The sequence below is a fragment of the Ochotona curzoniae genome, unplaced genomic scaffold (assembly GCF_017591425.1).
Source record: "Ochotona curzoniae isolate NIBS_2020 unplaced genomic scaffold, NIBS_Ocur_1.0 contig_3819, whole genome shotgun sequence".
In the NCBI taxonomy this organism is placed as follows: Eukaryota; Metazoa; Chordata; class Mammalia; order Lagomorpha; family Ochotonidae; genus Ochotona; species Ochotona curzoniae.
Genome location: NW_024466004.1, coordinates 10792206 through 10815265, shown reverse-complemented (window position 1 = coordinate 10815265; position 23060 = coordinate 10792206). Strand labels below are relative to the sequence as shown.

At 44.2% G+C, this 23060-nt stretch overlaps 1 protein-coding gene across 2 annotated transcripts in view; it reads left to right on the top strand.

Moving 5' to 3' along the window:
- The window catches only part of RCAN2 (regulator of calcineurin 2), a 213892-nt gene that overhangs the window by 186526 nt on the left and 4306 nt on the right, over positions 1-23060 (top strand). For both annotated transcript variants that reach the window (XM_040983496.1, XM_040983497.1), the window contains exons 2-3: positions 2429-2602; positions 4876-5047. In XM_040983496.1, the coding sequence (XP_040839430.1) occupies positions 2429-2602; positions 4876-5047 (346 nt within the window). The remainder of the gene's footprint in view (positions 1-2428; positions 2603-4875; positions 5048-23060) is intronic.

Here is a 23060-nt window from a genome sequence, read left to right as displayed (position 1 = left end):
AAGATAGCTAGAAATGCTACTGAAACAGATTTTTTAAATTGTATAAGGCCCAATATTTTCAAAATGATCAATGTGCATTGCTAAAAAATCCCTTCAAAGGGCAAAACAGACAAATGAGTCTAACTAATCAAATAAAATGATATTTGATAATGGCTCCAGATTCAACATTGCAGGATACTTTGCCAAAATACAACAATCTTTTCAAAGTATCCTGCAAAGAACATTCATAATTACTTGAAAAGCTATTAACTACTCTTCCAGCTACATACTCTGATATGGCCAGCTTTTGTATGTACCCTTTACTCAAAATCAAAAAATAGTGCAACAGATTAGATATCAGAAATTAAGAGACTTACCAAAATGTAAATCACTGATCTTCTCATTAAATCTTTTTTTCATGTGAGAAAAATTAAAATTTTGATTTCTAGTGCAGTGACACTGAAATCTAAAATGCATGGTAGCAATCTTTAGGATTCTCAGAATTTAAGAGTATTGTTCCCTTTATATAATTTTTTTAATGAAAAAAATGGCAGGAGAGAAACCAAGAAGTGGAGAGAAACAGAAGAGCTAGAGATGGTTGCTATAGGACTCGATTTAAAACAGTGGCTACAATGGAAGTGAACTATGCAGGCAGTGAAGGATTAGTTGGATTTGTAAGGTAACAAACTGGAGAAAACCAGCAGCCTGAGGGTGGCAAAACATAGCTGTGTGCCTGGTATGAATCTGGGCACCAGAGCAATAGATTTGCTGTGACGGCAGGTGGAATTGGCCATTGATACAGATTCCTTTGATATCCCTGCAGGTCCCTCTTTTCACATTGCTGTTTCACCTAAGGGTACATCTGGTTCGCTCATGGTGCCTCTAACCAGTTTGGGCTGGTATCCTATTCCCTTCACGGACAAAATACCACTCATCAAAAGAAAAATATAGATAGCCATTAAGTTCCCAAGTCTTGGCCAGCTGTCACCCACAATTATTTCAAGTTCCTAAAGGCCCTCTACAGAGAAGATGTGTCAAGTAAATATCAACTGTTGTTATTATCAGCATAAATTTCACACTCCAACAAAAGCCTCGGCAGCTGAGCTCGGGGCTGTACCACTGACTTGACGCAACAGCAACTTTTGCTTGTTGGACTAATCCCCAAACAGGGGATTAAATAGGTTTATGTCAGTGGCCCACTTCAGCTTGATGGTAGGAGGGGCCTGGAGCTCTTTGTCCAACTGAAGTGAAGAAAACACCTGTGACCAGCCTGTGCTGCATGCCAGGCTCCGGAAGGATGAAGCATGTAGGCCATCTACAGTCACCCCTCTGCAAAGCCTAAGACTTGGACTTGATATTGGACTGTCATCTGCTATTGTCCTTGGTATATATGCAGGAAGCTTGATCAGAAGTGGAGCAGCCAGGACTTGAATTTATCCCCCACTATGAGATGTTTTTTGTCATAAGTAATGCTTTAACTCATTATGCCACAACATCAGGCTCAGAAAATTTTGTCAAGGTTAAGAGCTCATGAAGGTTTGAGATTATTAAAAAAAGATATTTTCTCTCTCATTTTCCCTTTATACCTTCGGAGTTTTCTTTCGTCTGTGTCTGCCTGTCATTGTACATTGTTTGGTCATGGAGCATCGTTGTGATACTCATCTCTATATTCCTGGATAGCCTCAAGAGCGACTATCCCTATACAAAGGGAGTATGTAATAGATCTTTACACTATGGAACTGAAATTTTCACTGGATAACACTGTATTTTTATGATATTGGCTATGCCATAGGCATAAATTAATCTACAAGTTTCAGTGCTGTGTTGCAACAGAGGATTATTTTTTCCAAGATGAAGCTGGCTGGAGGATGGGGTAGAAGTAGGGGAAATGTCTTTCTGCCGCACATGGCCACTCAGGGGTCCAGGGTGGGAACATCCTATTGCTGACAAGTGAAGTATCAGAGGAGGAGAAATTTTACCCAAGCCTTCTTCCCTGGTGGCTACCTGAGTTTCATCGACTAGGATTAATCTCATGGCGCTGATGAGATCCCATATTTACAGACAGGAAAATGACCCAAGATTGGTAATTGCTAATAATACTTACCATGTGATTTCTTCAGTAGGTCTAATGTTTTGAAGATGGATCCCTTGAGAATGTGATGTGACAGTTCTGATCACTGTCCCCAGGAACACACACACACACACACACTTCACATTTTGTGCAGCTGTCAGTGTTTCTTGCACTTTAAACTTGATCCACTCATGCTCTGCAGACTCCTGAACTCAGCTTTTTTTAAAATAAATCCACAGGCCTGGTTAGAACCTGACAGCAGGCCAAGAGGTGAAAAGTGCATTACTGGGAATCTATCTGAGCTTAATGTTATAAACAGTCTATTCATTTAGGCTTCTGTTTGACCCATGCATGTTGGCTTGTGTCTGTCTCTACCAGGAGAAGTTTGAGGGGCTGTTCCAGGCTTATGATGACTGTGTGACTTTCCAACTATTTAAGAGCTTCAGACGAGTCCGAATAAACTTCAGCAACCCTAAATCGGCAGCCCGAGCCAGGATAGAGCTACACGAAACCCAATTCAGAGGGAAAAAATTAAAGCTCTACTTTGCACAGGTAAGCCAATCCTTCAGCAGGGTTAATGCTTTTTCTCTGCATCATTCTTTGTCTCCTAAAAATGTCAAAGGATCCTCTTTCTTTCAGACTGGCTGGTGGTCTATAATTAGTTCACTGACAAATAGACGCATGCCATGATCCCTAGAAGGGGACAGCCTGGGGGTTTTAGAAAGCAATCTGAGAACTGACAAACTGGGCTCTAATCAGGGCACGTTACATAACCTTACTGGAGCTCAGTGTTCTCATCGGTCTAACAGGGATGAGTATATTTTCTAGCCCCAGACAGTTGCTGTAAAGATTGAGTTGCTGGGTAGTAAAGTACCTAACCACAACTCTATACACTCCCATTCAGGCTTATAGTTACATTTAGTGGCCTATAAACCTCTCCACTGATTCCTGTCCATGACAAAAATCCAGATATATGGAAATTAATTTTCTGTTTTGTTTCAACCAAAGATAAATTCTAGCTATCCCACCAAGCAATGGGTAGTTCTCGGCAATGCCTATGAAGCCCACAACAATGGGAAATCAGTATCCGTGATATTCCACCAGATCACTCAGTGCATTAGTAGTTATCAATCCATCTCTTTCTATAAAGATTTTTTGTTTTCACTTTGATGTGAAAGTCAGTTACAGAGAGAAGGAGAGGCTCACAGAGAAATGTTCCATCTGTTGGTTCATTCCCCAAATGGCTGCAATAGCCATTTGTGAGCCAATCCAAAGCCAGGAGCATCTTCCAGGTCTCTCATGTGAGAGGAAGGCCCGAGGACTTGAGCTATCCTCCACTGCTTTCCAAGGCCAAAAACAGGGAGCTGGATTGGAAGTGGAGCAGCTGGGACAGGAAATGGTGACCATATAGGATGCTGGCACTGAAAGGTGAGGCCTAGCTTACTATGCCACAGTACTAGCACCCCTTAATCCATCTTTTAAGTCATTTATAAGTATGGTTTCAATCCATACAGATGGCAAGGTATAAAATACCTTTCTACCTTAGACCCATGTTCAAATCTCATCACCACTACTAATTTGTGTGACTTGAACAAACCTCACTTGCCTCAGATACTGAAACATAAATTCATTCCTCAAAAAACTAAGCATTGGGCTCGGAGCAATAGCCTAGCAGCTAAAGTCCTCACCTTACACATGCCAGGATCCCATATGGGCACTGGTTCTAATCCTGGTGGTCCCATTTCCCATCCAGCTCCCTGCTTGTGGCCTGGGAAAGCAATTGAGGACAGCCCAAAGCCTTGGGACCCTGCTCCGGTGTGGGAGACCCAAAGGAGGTTCCAGGCTCCTGGATTTGGATCAGTTCAGCTCCGGCTGTTGTGGCCACTTGGAGCATGAATCGTCAGACAGTATATCTTCCTCTCCATCTCTCCTCCTTCCTGTATATTGGACTTTCCAATAAAAATAAAATATTAAAAGAAAAACCTAAGCATTGTTATCTGACTTAACAATTCTACCAGGTATTGAAGACAGACTCAAATGACTAGGTGTACACTCATGTTTATAGAAAGATTAACAATACATACAAGGTCAACAACCCAAACGTCTATCTACAAATGACTAAACTGCTTGCATTATATCTACACAATGAATATTAGTCATACAAAGGGATAAAATATGGATGGATGTTACAGCATATGGTTGCATTTACATGAAATATACAGGATGGGCATATCCATAGAGACAGAAAATACTGTGGATGTCTGGGGCTAGTGGGAGGTGGGAATGGCAGTAACTGTTCAAGGAGTAATGTGTTTCATCCAGGAAGGTCAAAAATGGCCTGGAACTGGGTAAAGGTAACAACTGCACACCCCAGGGAATGTGCTAAATGCCACTGAATTGCTAAAATCATTTTTGTTGTATCATATGAATTTCCCCCAAATGGAAAGGACAGGTGGGCAGAGAGGGAACTGTTTTTGCTGATTTGTGGTGAGACCGTGGACTAGCCACAGAAGCATCACCAAGGAGTCTATTCAAAGTGCAAATGTCAGGGTCGCCTGAATCAGGAATGCTGGGAGTGGGGCCCAGCAGTGTCTGTTTGGGTGAGCTTTCCACATGATTGTGCTTCATGCTACCAGTTGAAAGTCACTGTCATAAGGATAATTAGGTACATGGTACATGGTAAGATAATTAGGTACATGGCATGAGCAGTAAATATTATGATGGTCTAGTTTATTGGCTCACCCTGTCACAGACTGAGGTTGAAATTCCATGTCTGAGAAGGCAACATGGCCTATCCGAAGCCATAAAAAATGTCTCTTTTCTAGGTTCAGACTCCAGAGACAGATGGAGACAAGCTGCATCTGGCTCCCCCGCAGCCTGCCAAACAGTTTCTCATCTCACCCCCTTCATCTCCTCCTGTCGGCTGGCAGCCCATCAGCGATGCCACCCCTGTCCTCAATTATGACCTCCTCTATGCAGTGGCCAAACTAGGACCAGGTAAGTTCCAAGGCCCTTTCCTAAAATACACATTTGTCAGCCACCTAGAAAGGCCAGAAAATGAACAAGTTTGATACCTGAGCTCACAGTGATATCTGCATTTCTAACAGATCTGCTGTTCTGTGTAGACAAGGAGAAACAATGATGGTGGGAATAAGGCACCTGACTTTTTACCTCTGTAAAAGCAATCCAGGGACCTTGGCTAAGGTTCTATCAGAGCCTGCAACTTCTGGATTATAAACCAGGTACCGACAGGCAACAGTATTGCCAAATTCTTACAAGATTTCTATACCATAAGGAAGTTTCTTCCTTGCGATAGATAAAATGAATCCTACCTTTAGCAGGACACTTCAGTGCTGTACAGTCCAGATTTGTTGATGCCAGGAGTGTGAGGAGACATCCAGGAACCCTCTGCTCCCAGACCACATGCCTATCAAAGTAAAAACAGCCTGCTAGGTCCCAAGGAGGCAGATCTAGTAGGTCTAGGTTCAGGGAAATAAGGACCCTTCCCCATCTTAGCGCCTAAGGCTCTGGCTCACTGCCTTTCATTGCAGTGTGAAACTCCACTATCAAGTGGAGCGTGGCATTCCAATCTAGAAACACATTGCCACATTTTCTGTCTGCCACTGAATGGTTTCCAGATTTTTACTATTTCTAGCTAAAGCTACAGTGAACATTCTTGACTGTGCTGCTTTAGGCACACATCCCAACATCCAGATTTATTGTCCTCAATTTCAGTACATGGTACTGTATTGTACCCTAAAGTATGGGAATTGGAGGGATGAGAACCAAGTGACAACCAAGGTTTTCAGCATTATGGATCCAATATGTTTTGTATTTTTTCTGGTGGTGTGGAAAGGTTGAAAATATAATCCTGGGCCTCAATTGCCTAAATCCTCACTTTGCAAGTACCAGGATTCCATATGGATGCTGGTGCATGTTCCAGCTGCTCCACTTCTCATCCAGCTCCCTGGTTATGGCCTGGGAAAGGAGCAGAGGATGCCCAAAGCCTTGGGACTCTGCATACATGTGAGAGACCTGGAAGAAGGTCCTGGTTCCTGGCTTTGGATGTGCCGAGTTTTGGCTGCAATAGCTACTTGGGGAGTAAAACAGAGGATGGAAGATCTTAATGTCTCTCCTTCTCTCTGTATATCTAATCTGCCTTTCCAATAAAAATAAATCTTTAAGTTATTATATATATATAATATTATATACACACATATTCAAATATACATATATAACGTGAATGTCCAGATACTGCCGTATAGGTTCCAATTTATTTGATCTGGGATAAAAGATTTCAGGTTATTTCTTTAGAGCACTAGAGAGACACAGACAGATCTCCAACTTAAAGTTTCCCCAAATGCTAGCAGGACATTTCAAAAGCAGCCAACCACACAGCCAGCAAATGGACTGATTAGAGCCAATGTCGTTGGATCTGCTAGTGTGACTCCTATACACACACATTAACCCTAATGCAGCAGAACTATTTAGAAAGGAACAAGCAGAGCTCTTCACCAAGTCTTAAAGGTCTTGACTGGAGGATGTCAAATGACCGATCTACATGCATTTTGCAGGACAGGAAACCAAGGTCCACAGAGTGGGGAAATGAATTCCCAGTGACACGGCAGGGCTTCCATTCACTATTTCTAAGAAAGCCAGGCTTTGTCTTTTTCACTATCTTATTCCGTCTCACTCTAGTGCTTGCCTTTGGAGCCAATAACCAAGTAAAACTCAGATATCGAGTGCTCACACAGTTGGATGCAGAGAGGCTGCTACTGATGTGCAGCATGTTAGGCCAGCACTTAAAATGCCTGCATACCCTGTTTGAGCACTGGTCCAAGTCCCAGCTGCTCCACTTCCACTCCAACTCACTGCTAATGCACCCAGGACAGCAGCAAATGATGGTTGGCCATGTCATCCATGTGAGAGACCTAATGGAGTTCCTGGCTCAGTCCCAGTCCGTGTGGCCATTTGGAATGAACCAATGGATGGAAGATCTGTTTTTCTGTCTCTATCATTCTACCTTCTCAAATCTTTGAATGAAACACAAAATATGAAGCAGAGAAAGGTAAGGGCACACTTAAAACACCCTCAGTAGCTGATGGAGTAGAATCCCAGGTCAGGCAGGTGCCACCAGGGACAAATGTGGCCCAAGACTGATACAGGCAGAATGGATGGATGCATGGAGAGGGGAGAAGGTGTCTGAAGCCCTCAGGGAACCTGCATAGAGTCAGGAACATGGGAGGAAATGATTTTTTTTAAAGATTCATTTTATTTTTATTGGAAAGACGGATATACAGAGAGGAGAGAGAGAAAGGGAAGATCTTCCGTCCAATGATTCACTCCCCAAGTGAGTGCAATGGCCAATGCTATGCCGATCCGAAGCCAGGAGCCTCTTCTGGGTCTCCCACACGGGTGCAGGGTCCCAAAGCTTTGGGCCATCCTCGACTGCTTTCCCAGGCCACAGGGATGGATGGGAAGCTGGGCTGCTGGGATTAGAACCGGCACCCATATGGGATCCCGGGCGTGCAAGGCGAGGACCTTAACCACTGTGCCATCGTGCCGGGCCCGGAAATGATCTTAAAAAGACAGGAAAAGCTATTTTCTTAAAATCATTTTTACTGACACTGTTAAAAATATGTCGTTTAACCAATTGTGCTGTACATCTGTGAACCATACCTTCATCAAACACAACATTCACTATTTGTGAGGTGTCCCACTCTGTGTTAAGCATAGAGACAGGAACTCTTACCATCCCCATTGCACAGAGCAGCAAGCTGAGCAGTAAAAGAGGGATGACCTTCTAAAGTGGGCAGAGCTGGTGGGAGATAGAGGTTCTTGGGACTCCCGAGAATGAACTCCATCACCTCAGGCTTCCTGTGCAGGATCCTTGCTTTCCTGCCCAGTGATTGGCCTGTTCTGATGCTTGGCAAAACACTTCAACCAAGAATGGGCTCTTCTCTCTGACAGCACCCTGAAGTCATGATCTTAACCCTGGTCTGTGAGCTACAAAGACCTGGGCATCATTGTGGGCAAGTATGAAATTCTCCTGCCTTTTTAAGGGTACTAATGTTAGATCCATGCAATAGTCACCTTTGGGATGGACTTTTCTGCAGCATCCTTTAGTCTGGCCAGTGAGTTGATTCTGTTTCTCATTGCCTTCTCATGCCACGCAGTTAAGTGATTTGTAACCAGCAGTTGAGTTGCGGATGTCTCAGAGGGTATGTTAGAGATTTCCTGAGCTGTAGCAGTGAGTAATGTGGCCTCACCTGAATCCTCCCCATCCACATCTTTGCTCTATCTGTCTGCTTGTGGTTCCCTCCTAGTTATGGTGATTTTCTGTTAAGCTTACTGTCATTCCAACTTTTTGAGGGGATCACAAATGCTCTACTCATTTTGGTATTCTCAGGGCCTGACAGCCTCTGGCACATAGATGCTAAGTAACTGGTAGCTGAATGAATGACTGAAGATTAGCCATTAACCTGCCTTCTGATAGTTTTTTTTTTTTTCTGGGCAAATTGTTGCTTCTTTATGGCATTAGGCACACTGAGTCAGGCAGCATTAAAGTAATGTTTTCCATAATGAGATAATTTCTAACATTGCTGTTTGAAAAAAAAAAGACTTAGTAAAATTCATTTTTAATATTTAGGCAGAACCATTTCAGTAACAAACTACAACTCATTTCATGAGGGATGATTACCTCCGTGCCCAAGATACAGGAAACAAATGACGATGAGAGCAGAGGAAAGCAACTTAGATGATCAAAGCAGCAGAGTTTTGCCTCAGAGCAATGAGTAACAGGGATAAACGGATAGAGCTGAGAGGCCAAAATGAGCCACGAAACTCAAAAGCTGCTTGGAATGGTTAGCATCAAGAGGGAACATAGAGTCTGAGTTCAGAGTGAGGTGGGGCTAGGATCAGGATGGCTTCCCTCACTGATCCAACTTGTGGAAGCCTCAACATGTCCAGCTGCCCACAGAGAAACGCATGCCCTAGGATGGCCCTGTGGAATAGGACAGATGGGAGGGGCAGGACTAGGCTCAGACAGGTGTGGGGCACCATAGCATCCCTTCTCTTAAAGTGACATCCATGGGGCCCTCTTTCACAGGCTCCTGAGAAGTTGTATAGTCTTCGAAATAAGTAAAAGGTAAAAGTACAATGACAAAGGAACCAACACCAAACCCAAACCCATACCCATGAGTCTCCCTTGAATTCTTTTAAAATCCTTAACAAGATGCTACAATAGGCCTTACAGGAATTTTCTCTCATCTCTGCTTATTGTTGAAAGAGCATTTTTTTTTTTAGATTTTTTTTTTTTGTATATTTTAAAGGTAGATTTTGAGAGAGAGAGTCTTCCATCTACTTGTTCACTCACCAAATGGCTGTAATAACCAGGAATGAGCTGATCCAAAGCTGGGAGTCAGTTCTTCTGGGTCTCTCTCATCCATGCAGGGTGCCAAGGACTAGGGCCATCCTCCACTGCTTTCTCAGGCCACGGGCAGGGAGCTGGATCAGAAGTAGAGCAGCCAGGACTAGAACCAGTACCTATATGGGATGCCAGCACCACAGGGCAGATTAGGTTGCTTTGTCACCACACTGGTGGGTGTACAAAAGGTGAAGCACAGAAAGATTAAGTCACTTGTTTAAGGGTTGGCCAAAAAAAAAAAAAAGAAAACGATGGGAAGGATTGATGGAGGGGTACCATTTGCCCTGGCAGTAGAGATGGAAAAAAAAAAATGAAAAGCCAAAGGGATGTGAGTGATAAAATTGATTTCTGAAGAAATTTAAGATCATTACAAAAGGAAATAGTCGAGCTGGCACAGTGGCGCAAGTGGTTAAGGTCCTTGCCTTGCACGCCCAGGATCCCATGTGGGCGCCAGTTCTAATCCCAGCAGCCCAGCTTCCCATCCAGCTCCCTGCCCGTGGCCCAGGAAAGCAGTCGAGGATGGCCCAAAGCTTTGGGACCCTGCGCCCGAGTGGGAGACCCAGAAGAGGCTCCTGGCTTTGGATAGGGATAGGCATAGCATTGGCCATTGCGCTCACTTGGGGAGTGAATCATTGGACGGAAGATCTTCCCTCTCTGTCTCTCTTCTCTGTATATCCGCCTTTCCAATAAAAATAAAATAAAATAAATCTTAAAAAAAAAAAAGGAAATAGTCACAAAAAAAGTTACGCATTTGGCTCCTGCACCTGTTTCTTGGCTTGTAAGTACCCCTCTACACGATACCCAGCTCATCAGTTCCTTGTAGCATTTCCTATGGCTTCCTCCTCTCTGCTAAGATACAGGGATCAGAAAATGCCTCACCCTGTGTAAGGGCAGCTAACACTAATTAAAATGGAGCCTTTAAACCTTGCTACTTAGTGCCCCTGATGAATCTTAGAAATGTGTCACTCAACAATAAACTGGACAAAATCATGTGGGCTTTGACTTTGAGGGTGAGAATGAATTGAATATGTCTGCTATTCCTAGCTCCAGAAGCTGTACAGCACTATGTTCTTTGTTGATGTGAAACAAGGTAGGAAAAAAAAACAAAGCCAGACAAACAGCATATCCATACCAATCAGCTAGAAAAAAAAAGGCAAAATAGAGATGTGTGCTCTTCTAAAGAGGCAGTAAATCAGAGATGGGACGAAATGCCAGCTTTTGTTCTCTCTGGGACGGCTCTGGAAGGTCATGTTCATTGTCACTGCAAATGCCTGCAGGGAGCGATATGAAAAGTCATTGTCTCCTCTCTTTTCCTCCTGCTATTTTTAGCTCTTGTTAGGGAGATCAATTTTAGTTAACTGCAGAGGAGGGCTTAAAATGGTGCTTGAGTTTCAAGTTGCATACTGCTGCTATATTTAGATTTTTCCCCCAATTCTCCTCCACCAGAACGTGCAACAGGAGAGCAATTTTGCTGATGTTACTGCCTGGTATATTCATCACTGCCCAACCCCCCATGGCCAAATAGATTTAATTAATGTAACTTCTAAGCAAGAAACCTTTGCTATTCTGGGCTCTTTTTCAAGCCTGGAGGAAATGCAGTTTTAAAATGAGCGACTACATTTTCAGTGTGTAGGGGGCATGACTATTTTCTGAATCTTTGCATTCTGTTTGCTGTGGTTACATTCTGACCGCAGACATGAAAGGAAAGCAAAGCAGCGTGCATCCAGCGTTCAGTTAGTGCAGCCTCTATGTGTTCCTCCCAACACAGGGACCCAGATTTGTCATGCTGGAACATGAAACTTCCATTTCCTTTCCAAGAATTTTCCCTGGGGGGGAAAAAAATTTTAAGTTTTTCTTCTTTTCAGAATTATCTGCACAATTTACCTTCAGTTACTGTTGGAGGAGCAAAATATTTCTTGTTTTACAGATAAAATGTGCTAATTGCAGAAAAATGGAAGAGACCCAGGACCGAAAAAATGGGACAAGATGGTTTTAAAAACCCCACCACTTTCCTAACCAGAGCTTTCCTAATAGAACACCTGCTGTACTGGTCCTTCAGGCTTGCTGTGAGTGTCTATGTGTAGGTCCCCACAGCCTTAGTTTCGAGCCCTTAACACTGAGGCAGGACAGGATGGTGCATCCCTAGGGAGCAAGCCAGTCTTCCTTGCTCCGTGACCACACACTCAAGCGTGCGCTCCCCAGCAGCTCTTTATCTCTGCCACTGTCCTCCCACCGGATGAGGATGTTCTCTACCCACCTTGTTCAGGATTCAGTCCCTTCACTCTGCTCCCCTTCTCCTCCAGTGAATCCTTGGCTCTCTTGCGCTTACCACTCTGTGTTCCCACCATTCATCAGGTCCCATCATTGCCTTCCCTGAAGCACTTCAGGTCCTAAAACTCTAAGCAGAGAATAAGGATAAGTCCACCCCACCCCTGCCAGACAGTGTTCTAGGAAAAAACCTCCAAAATCAAGCACATCTTCTTAATAAAACTGTGGCTTTGCCTCTCGTACCTTTCCCTTCTCTGTTTCTCTCCATCTTATCAAGGGTGCTGCTGTTCTCCTATTTTAATATTTGATATGCATCAGGACTGAGGGGGATGAGAAAGGAGAACCTGTCATTTGTTGCCACTAATGTTTTCTTTTTTTTTTTTTTAAGATTTATTTTTATTATTATTTTTTTTTTCATTGGAAAGGCGGATATACAGAGAGGAGAGACAGAGAGGAACATCTTCCATCCGATGATTCACTCCCCAAGTGAGCGCAACGGGCCGATACTATGCCGATCCGAAGCCAGGAGCCTCTTCCGGGTCTCCCACGTGGGTGCAGGGTCCCAAAGCTTTGGGCCGTCCTCGACTGCTCTCCCGGGCCACAGGCAGGGAGCTGGAAGGGAAGCGGGGCTGCCGGGATTAGAACTGGTGCCCATATGGGATCCCAGGCATGCAAGGCGAGGACCTTAACCACTTGCGCCACCGCGCCGGGCCCGCCACTAATGTTTTCCTACAGTGAGTCTGTACTAGACTTACTAAGGGAAGGAAAACAGGATGCAACCAGCAACATAGCAAACATGTCCTAAAGGCAGGAGACCGGGTGATGGTCACGTGTGGCACCCACAAAAACTGGGTTGGGTCCGCCACCTTTCTCCAGGTCTACTCAGATTAGATATGCTCGTGAAGAAGAATCTGGGAAAGTCCAGAAGTGACTAAATTCCAGAGTATATTGAATCCTTCTGTCTACTTAGAAAAAAATGTTATTTTTACACTTTAAAAATAATCTTGTGAATAGGTAGCTATTAAAATGAAAATAACAAAATCAGCTGTTTTAATTATTTGAAAAGCAGGAAATGAACTTGTCCATTCCCTGGTTCACTCCCCAAATGCCCTTAGTGTCTGGGGTTGGGTTAGACCAACACCAGGAGCCAGGAATGCAATCCGATCTCCGGCATGGGTGGCAGCTACACAAATACTTGCTCCATTACTGCTGCCTTCCCAGGATGCAGGTGCACATGAAGCTGGAATCGGAGCCAGAACTGAGACCCAGGCACTTTGATATGGCTGTCGGCATCGCATGTGGCTTATTGCTTCTAGTGCAGTAAGTCCCTCTGCCACACAGAATCTTATTTTGTAATTGCAGTTGAGGATGCAACATGATGCATCAAGCTTTAGGCTGCTGATTAAACCCTGTCTTAGCTGTGTGACATTAACAAGTAACCTGTGTGTAAGTTCACTAAACAGTAAAGTTCGATATGAAAAGCATCAGATGATCTACATAGATCTACCTTTCTAACCTGCACATAGTAAGATATGTCGGAGCATCTGTTGTCAATTTTCAAGCCATAGAGTGATCTCATACCAAAATTAAGTGCCTATATTAACCTCTTAGCTCAGTGTTTTTGGTGTGAAAGCCATGATATTTGAGTCAGCCACCTTACTATATTGCAGTATGTTCAGCATCCCAGGCTTCAATTACTAAATGCCAAAATCATCTGCACTCCAGTCCATGTAACAAGCAAAAAAAGCAAAAACATCCACCTCCAGACACCACAGGGGATGTTGCCCCTGTGTAATTGTACTTTTTTTATTTTTGACAAGAGTTTTCACACAGAGACAAGGAACACTTGGTAAGAGGACAGAGATACAGCTATGGGAGCAGGAGGAGGAGTAGGAGGGAAGACTTACGCAGAAGGGACTGCTGCTTAAAGCTTTGCCTTCACCCCTTTTAGATCACCTGTAGATTCCCCTAAAATAGGGTTCAATAGCACTTCTGGGTGGATGGGATAGTGCAGCCCTGGGCTATTAGCTGATATTTTCTACCTTAACTCAGTCTGGTTAGGGAACACTCCAGCCCCGAAGTAAACCAGCATTGCCTCTGCCAAGACTGAAAGAGGGATAAAAGCTGCAGTGCAGTGAGTTAGGCAGCCATTTGAGATGCTCACATTCCCCGTAACAGGATGTCTGGATCCAGTCCTACTGACGTACACCCTGGGAGGCAGCAGGTGTTGCATCCAACAACCCGGGTAGCTGCATCTCTGCCTCAAAAGTCAGATACAGGAGGTACTGGCTCCTGGCTTGGGCCCAGCCCTAGATGCTGAGGCATTTGAGTGGCCTCTTTCTCCCTCATTCTATGTCTCTCCATCCCCCATCACAGCCCACCCCCCCGCCGTCTGTTCTTACCTCTGTCTTTCTCCCTGTCTTGGCCTCCACTGGCATCTCTCTACGTCCATCTCTGTTCTCTCAATCTCTGCCTCTCCATCTTTGCCTTCATGTTCACCTCTGCTTCTCTTTCCATCTCCCCTAATATCTACCCTTCTTTGTATACCTGTCTGTCTCATCCTTCTGTCTTATACTTCATCTCCCTGTCTATTCTGTCCATCTTCCTCTGTCTCTACTGGCTCTCCTTCTCACACCATCTTCCTCTGCCTCCGAGTCCAAGCATCTCTGCTTCCATCTCTCTCCATCTCCTTCTGCGTGTGTGTGTTTCTCTGTCCATATCCGTCTCCCTCTAATTTCTACTTCCCTCTGTCTCTGTCTTTATCTCCATCTCTGTCTCCTTCTGCTTTTTAAGTAATTAAAATGATTTTTTTTAACTTGAATGGAATAATTAGAAAGAAGGAGACACTCTTCCATCTGCTGGCTCACTCTCAAATGATCAATGGCTAGAGCTGAGCCAATCCAAAGCCTAGAGCCAGAAGCTCCCATGTGGGTGCAGGGACTCAAGAACTTCAGCCATCCTCCACTCAGAGTTGGATAAGGATTGGAGTATCTGGGACTCAAGCAGGTGCCAATATGTGATGCCCATACCACAAGCAGAGGATCAGTGTGCCATGCTACTGGAGCAGCCCCCTTTTTAAATGCTGGCCAGTGCCTGGATCAGAAGGAAGCAATAGCATGGCCCTCTTCACACTGCTCCTTGGTCAGTAGAACCTGCCCTTGCTCCCTATGCCACTAGCCTCTGCCACTGCAGTGGACACAGGAGCAGGCAACACAGTTTGGCAGGCTAATGGTCTTTCCTCTCCTTGTTGAATTGGACTAAGGCCTAAACCTGACAGCTGAGACAAACTCCGGCTTGAACATCTTCCTGGAACCTATCAAAGCAGCCTCTAGGCATCTCTCAGTCTTAGCAAGAGGCAGGTGGGCATAGTGAAACTCACATACTTGGGAACTCTATTCTCACTATCCCATAGATTAGGGCTGATGCACCCCAGTGCCTCTTGGGAAAATGCCATATTTACAATATAAACATCTGGACAGACAAAAGTGCCTTTTAAATTTGACTAAGCATTCACATTTGCTCAAGTGACAATAATACCAGAATACATATTCTTAATAGCAAATTAATGTTCAATACTTAACAAGCATGCTTGAGTGCTATTGGAAATGTTCTTAGCATTTGTTTTAGTAAGCCAACATCTTTTCAAAAGGTAGATAAATATGTGTCACCAGTTTTCCCCATTTGGTTTAGAAACAAGATAAAACAAAGCAAAAGCAAAAAACTGCATGTGTTTTTGTTAAGAGTGCCAGGTTTGTTTGAGGGTTAAAAATGAGAATGTGGTTTAGTGGCACAACACCAAGGAATTCCTATTGTAAAAATTCAGAAGCATGCACTCCCCCTGACAGTGTTGGGAACAGCAACAGCCTGACTAGCACATGACACATTCCTCTCTGCTAGGCCTAGCACAAGGCCCAGAGCAGGGGCACAGGCTCCTTGCAAAGGAGAAGGCTCAAAGGGAAAGATGGAAAAGCTGAATGCTGAGTGTTTCTAGTCCTTTCCCCCAAACCTATCAAACTTCTCTCCTTGTGCACCAGGGACAGAGCAAGCAGTCTGAGTGATAAAGAAGCTTCCTCTGCAGAAAGGGACTTGGGACCTGGTGACATATATATATCTTCATGTAGCACTTGAACAAAGGGAAATAGGAAAAATAGCTGAAGGCATTGAATGTCAACTCAGGTATAATAGTGTTGCATGACTCATGGCCCACTACCAATTGCCACAAAACAAACTGCTCCAAAAAATATAGAGCTCCAAACAATAGCCATCATTTGTTTTGGTCATAGCTGTATATGTGGGCCAGGTTCAAGAGGCTGGTTCCTCTTCCATGTTACATTGCTGGGGTGCTTGATCTGCAGGACTGACAAATAGCTTACAGGATGCTTCACTCTCATGGCTGGCAAGGTGGTGCTGGCTGTGGCTGAGAACATGGACAGTTCCTCCCTAGACAGAGTTCATGGAGAGTAACTTGGGCTTCCTTCCAACATGGAGGTGGAGTTCTTTGCATAATCATCATGAAAACTCAAGGAAATACATGGAATTTTGTGACATTACTCAGAAGTCACAATTGTGACTTCTGCCATCTTGTGTTCATGAATGCAGCCATATGGCCTACCTAAGTTTGAGGGGAGGGAACACCCCTCAGTAGAGGATGGAAACGTTCTAGAAGAATTCTGGATGAGTACAAGCAGCAGTAGATACAATGACTGACCTTGGGAAGCACGAGATGCAATGTATTGTTTTCCTATTGAGAATTCACTTTGAATGTGAGAGATGGTAACGTTAAACAAAAGGATAACAGAGGATCCTCTTGCAAAGTGCAAAGTTGCCATTCAAGCTGCAAATGAACTCAGTTGATAAGTTATAGTCTGTTTCATAATGTATTGAGTGTTGTCTTTTGAGAAGATCCATTGTTGAAAAGACTGTGCCTAGCATAACTTACAGCTGGCCAAAACCAACAACGTTCAGGTAGAATAAATTATCCTCTCTATTTAGAGAATATATATGAAAAATTTCCATTGCAATGAAAATGTTAAAGGTTAAAACAGGTTCCCTTTGAATAGAATCCCTTGTAGGAGACAAAAACATGGCGAAGAATATGAGGTAGCACCAAAGAGCAGCACTGAAAACATTCTTTAAAATCCAGCAACCTGAATTTGAATCCCGATTCTATTATTTGCTACTCTTGTGATCCCAGCTCTCTCCCTTATAACTAGACTTTTTGGAACCCATATTCCCAGGGTGTAATAAATACCTATTTTATGTGGCATAGACACAGAGCTTTATGAGGTCATGTAGTAACTACTCAATGAATAGCTGTTCTTTATTTTTAACATTTGTTAGACACCTATACTAAATCCTAGCCACTCAAGAGACCACTACTAATAGGATGGATACCTGTCCTTTTCTAGTGTAAGCTTATTTGAAAAGCCATATGTATTCAAGTTTCACTGCAGGAAGATCCATTCCTGAGGGGATACACAGAGGACACTATGCAAATATGCTTTCGTGGCCTTGTTGTTTGACCTTCATCTGTCAGTTAGGCATTTACTGCCAGGTGTCCCGAATGGCAGCAAGTCTGGCTTCCCTGTGGCTTGGAATGTGAAACATCACTGGACAAAATAATGAATAAAACAATAGACAGTATAATCAAGCATTATAAATAAGTGCTTCAGACTATCTCAGAAAAATCAGGCATTTCATTAAAACAACAAGTTAAGATTTATCATCCCACGGGAATGGAGGGAATGGACAGAGAGAGGAAAAGGGGAAACGGAGAAACTTAACGGTGATGAAAGAAGGGGAGCCAGCGACTCAGCGAGAGGGTAGGTACAGCCCGAGGATCTGATTACATGATACTCAACTGTTTGTTCCAGTTGTGGGACTTTGACAGAAACACTGACCTCTGCCTGCTGCCACTTTGATTATTCAGCCACCCAGTTCTGTGCTGTGTGATATAGTCAGTTGATCCTATTAGAAACCAGAAATTATTTGATATCAAATGATATCACCCTAAGTAATCATACACAAGTTGGGAAGGATGTCTAGGCTCATTGACCATATTTAATAATATTCCAGTGACACAGCTGTTCTCATTTTACTGATGAGGAAATTGAGAAAATGGAAATGTCCTATGTTTCTCAGTCACATTACCAGCTGTGATAAGGCAAAGACAGCAACTGTTCTGGGAAGCTTATTATGGCGGGAAAGAGTCATTCCTAGGTTGAGAGACCCAACTGATAATACCAGGGTGAAAGAGAGGGTGGGAGGAGTCATGGTTGGGGTCGCTAGGAGGCTGCAGCACAGAGGGAGGAAACGCTTCAGAGAGATGACGATTTTACGCTTGGTGATTGATTAACCACATGGATGAAAGAGAAAGAGGACTCGAGAAGGACCAACACCTAGAAGACTGGAAGAGCTACGGGACCTCCAAGAGAAATGTGACAGCTGCGAAGGAGACATAGATTGATGGTAGGATGAATGCTGCTGCTTTAGAGATGTGTATTTGGGAAGCAGCAGGAAGCTGAGAGACGTCAGTGCATCAGATCAGCCCAGGCGCACAGCTCCTCATAAAGGCAGGCAGGCTATTCTGAGAACAGTGGTAGATGCTAAGCCCCACAGCGTGGTACACTGTGCACCCTGTGGAAACCTCAAGTGTGGCGGTGCTCTCTTCCTTGGCAGATCATTCTGAAGAACCTGTCCCTAGAGGCACTGAAGTTTTAGAAAGATTCCTCCTCTTCTCTATCACCAAAGTCTCACTCGGAAGTGAGTCAAGTGTATAAAACTCTCAAGTGTATAAAACTGTCAAATGCATAAAACTCCGAGTTTTACACACAGCAATATGGCTCTGCATATCTTCCAAACCTGCACATACCTGAATCATACTCAATATTACAATACATGCATCAACATACAGATATGTGAGAGGCTTTAAGGAGCCAAAGCACAACTCACAGTGCCTGCTGGGGAGCTCATGGTGGCCTTTTTGTCAGATGGCCACCATTCAAGCATTTCTATAAGTGCCAGAACCACTACTCTCATTCCTTTGATCAGCACAGGAATGGGAAACAAGCCCTGGGCACATTCACCTGCCCGTCTCTAGACTTTCAGAAATCAGGACATTGTCCCCATGTGAGAAGAGGAGACAACATTGAACTCTATTTGGAACTGTGGCCAAGCCTCAGCCAATTCCACAGGCATGGATAAGGATTTTTAAAAACAGAAAATTTATTTCATCTATTTATCTGAAAGGAAAAACAATGCGTGAAATGAAGGTTAGAGAGAGAGAGATGATCTTCCTTCCACTGGTTCACTCCCCAAATGCTTATGACAGCCAGAAAGTGGGCCAAGCCAGAGCCAGGAGCTTTATCCTATATTGACATGCGAGTAGCAGGAGCCAAAGTGCTTGGACCACCATCTGCTGCCTTCCTGTACAGCATTAAGAAGGTTAGCTAGAAACAGAAGGGCTTGAACACAAGCCAACACTCTGACATCAGACCCTGTGTCCCAGGTGACAGCTTAGCCCACTGTTCCACAATGCCAGCCCTGCAGACTGAACTTTGCCAATGTGCTAGATGTGTCACAGGCATGGATGAGAATCCTAATGAATGCTTTTTGCCAAGGGATTTGGGGGGTAAGTTTGAATTCTTGTGGCCTTTTATCCTTTGCCCCTCAGGGTAAAGAAAACAGCAGAACACCAGTAGAGAAATGAGCATGTCCTAGAGGAACCTTCACCTAAAGAGCAATGCTGACCAGCTTCACATACCCCACTGCACCATGCAGAACGAGCCCCCCACTGTGTGGGTAAGAGTCAGCAGCTCCTTCTCCTAAGCTCCAGTGGGTCCCTGGGTACAGTGACAGAATTGACGTCAGCTCTTGTGGCAGAGGAATTAACTGAAGCCCAAAGGGAGGGAGACCAAAAAAAGAAAAATCAATCTAGCCAAGATCAGAGCCATTTCTTTTTATTTTGTGGGCTCTTAGCGGCTGTTAAGCTTCACTGCAATTTTGATAGTAAGAAAGTTTCCAAAAATAGACCAGTGAAATGTTGGAGTTAATGGGATCACAATAAAATACCTTTACTGCCAGGCACACTGCTTTTATTAACTAGGTGTGAGCCTTGCTTAACACCCTGCATCCTGGGAGTATACCTGTGTCAGCCCCTTTCATCCCAAGGTAGCCCCCAGCACATCCATTCTGGGAGGCCAGCAGCCAACAGCCTCTTCCAAAGTAATCAACACATTGCAACAGGAGGCATAGCTTTGTTATATAAACTATACTATCACTTTGGGAAGGCTAGCTTCTGGAGCTAGTGCTGTAGAGTGGTGAGTAAAGCTTCTACCAGCCGTGCTAACTTCCCATTTGAGCACTGGTTCAACTCCTGGCTGCTCCACTTTTAATCCAATGTTCTTTGATGATTACGTAGGAAAGCAGAAGAACAGGACCTAGGGGCTAAGGCCCCTGCACCCACCTGGGAGACCTGATAGAAGCTCTGGGCTCCTGGGCTTCAGCTGGACACAGCTGCGGCCCTTGTGTCCACTTGGGGAATGGGCCACCACATGGAAGACCTCTCTGTTATGCAACTCTGCTTCTCAAATCTTTAAAAAGAGGAAAAACTACCTTCTTTACCAGATGATGAATGAGGAAGCATAGTGTTGGTTCCATGCTCTGGCCTCGGTCTCTGCTGTTATCACCTCCACCACAGGTTTGGCCATCTGCCTTATCACGTTCTTCCCAAAGGAGGCTGACAGATGGCAGAGCAATGAATGGAACAAAAGGCCCTACTGGGGTTCCTTGCTTCTTATAAGGCAGAATTTGGTAGAGAGGAAAAAAAAAAAACTTTGCACAAAAACAAGAATAGCCACCTCATTTAGTTCCGCAGAAATCATTTCTTTCTGAGAGTGCCTTTCATTCAGAATTGCAAATGGTTCCTTAAGACCAACAGCATTCTGGAGATCTGAGTGTGCCGGAACAGTCCATGTTTGTTTTAGGACTTTGAGTAAGTGACTGTTTTCCTGAGAACAAAGAGGAACAAACACTGGTAGCTAGGAGTGCACAGAGATGCTCTATGATTCTTTGCCTTGCTTTACTACTCACTTCCTGCCCCATTACCATTTTCCAACAACAAGTTGTGCAGGGTGGAGGAGAGTTGTCATGGCATGACAGCTTCCTGCTGTCACACAAAGCCATACAGCTGCCCCTACCACCACATGCATAGGGCCACCCAGAAGTAGCAGAGGTAAAGGATACAAACGTGGATTCCACCAAGTCTGCAGGATCATGTTCTCATGCTGCTAAGCTTTCAACAAGCAGCTACAGGAAATTTGCACATGACAGAGAATCAGAGCTTGGAGATTCTGGAAACCAGATCCACCCTTATGTGGTTCAGAGCTTCTGAGGCAAGCTTCATGTAGGTTCCCACGGAGGTCCCCATGCTTAGAAATAACTGAATTATCCTTTTAGCATGGGACTTAGGAAAAAAAAGAAGAAGAAGAAATGGCATAAGTAACTTAAGTAGAATGGGAACTAGACAACTGAATGAACTTTCTTTTTAAAGATGTATTTTACTTTTATCGGAAAGTCAGATGTACAGAGAGGAGAGAGACAGAGAGGAAGTTCTTCTGTCCATTGGTTCATTCCCCAAGCAGCCGCAAGGGCCAGAGCTATGCTGATCTGAAGTCAGGATGCAGGAGTACCTCTGAGTCTCCCACATGGGTGCAGGGTCCCAAGGCTTTGAGCTGTCCTCAATTGCTTTCCCAGGCCACAAGTAGGGAGCTGGATGGGAAGCTGGGCTGCTAGCAATAGAACCTGCACCCATATAGGATCCCGATGCATGCAAGGTGAAGACTTTAGTTACTAGCCTACCATGCCGGGCCTAGTTAAATCAACTTTTTAATGAACACCATTCACTACCTGTCTGGGTGTGTACATCTGCTCCTTGATTTGCTATGGCACTACCTACAATAAATTCATTGTAAGCTTAAAACACCTTTAAGTCAATACTGCACTATCAACCATCCTAGCTTAGCAGTGTTCTCATGTCTCCTCATAATTGTCAGATTTGCTGGGTTTGTACATTCACTCAATGCTACTGCCTTGCTGAAAATGTCAAAACAAAGGGCAAGACTGTATACTGCCAGCCTAGAAAAAGACTCAAATTCAACGTTCAACTTCAACTGAATGTGGGTCCTCTTCATTCCACCATAAACTAAAAAATAATGGTAAGTTTAGCTGTCTTAAGTTGGGAACTTATAACCATGTGGATTACCATATGGTTAGGCTGTGCCAACTCTGGATTCCTGCTCCCAGGACCTGAGAGCAGAGTGTATGGCATGGGTGACAGTCATGCCTCTCCTTCCAGAACCTGTCCTTGCCTACCAGAGGAGGTGCGGACAGAACCACTTTTCTCCCAAAGGATGATTGCATATTTAACACAGCATATGAAGATTATACATAATTACCAACTCAAAAATTCTCTCCTAAATTTCAAGTCCACCTGCAGTTGTAGGGCCAAATTGAACAACTGTATGAGCCTTATACAGCCTACAGCCTACAGGTCAGACGATCCCCTCCCCTGCTGTATCCAAGTAACCAGGCCAGCTCACTTGTGTCAGGGATTTAATACTTGCCTATACAATTCTACCTGCCCACTGTGCATTCAATCTAGACGTTACATCATGGTGTCTTCATCAAGAATGCATCAGTGGTCAGCCCTATTAACTGCTACTGACGCCTAGGGAAATGCTACAGTTCTAGCACACTGTCCTTGGGAGATGCTTGCTTCCCCCATCCAGGAAAAGTCCGTCCTGCACTGCAGGATGTCAGCAGTAGGAGCGTCCAACAAAGACTGCTTTAGCTCGCAGCAGGGAACGTTCCAGCAGGGTTTAGCTATATCAGTTTGCTATGGCTGCCACAATAAAGTACCACAGGTTGGCCTTTACAACAAAAACATGAACTCTCAGTCCCAAAGACTAAAAGTCCAAGTTCAAGGTATAGAGAGGAGCATGTGCTCTCTGAAGGTATCAGGGAAAGAATTGTCATAGGATGGGCTTGGTATAGTAACCTAGTGGCTAAAGTCACAGATTCTAATCCCAGCAGCCATGCTTCCCATCCAGCTCCCTGCTTGTGGCCTGGGAAAGCAGTTGAGGATGACCCAAATGTCTTCGGGCCCTTTACCCACATGGGAGACCCAGAAGAAGCTCTTGGCTCCTAGCTTCAGATCAGTGCAGCTCCGGCCATTGTGGCGTGAATCAATGGACAGAAGATCTTCCTATCTCTCTTCCTCTCTGTATATCTGATTTTCCAATAAAAATAAATCTTAAA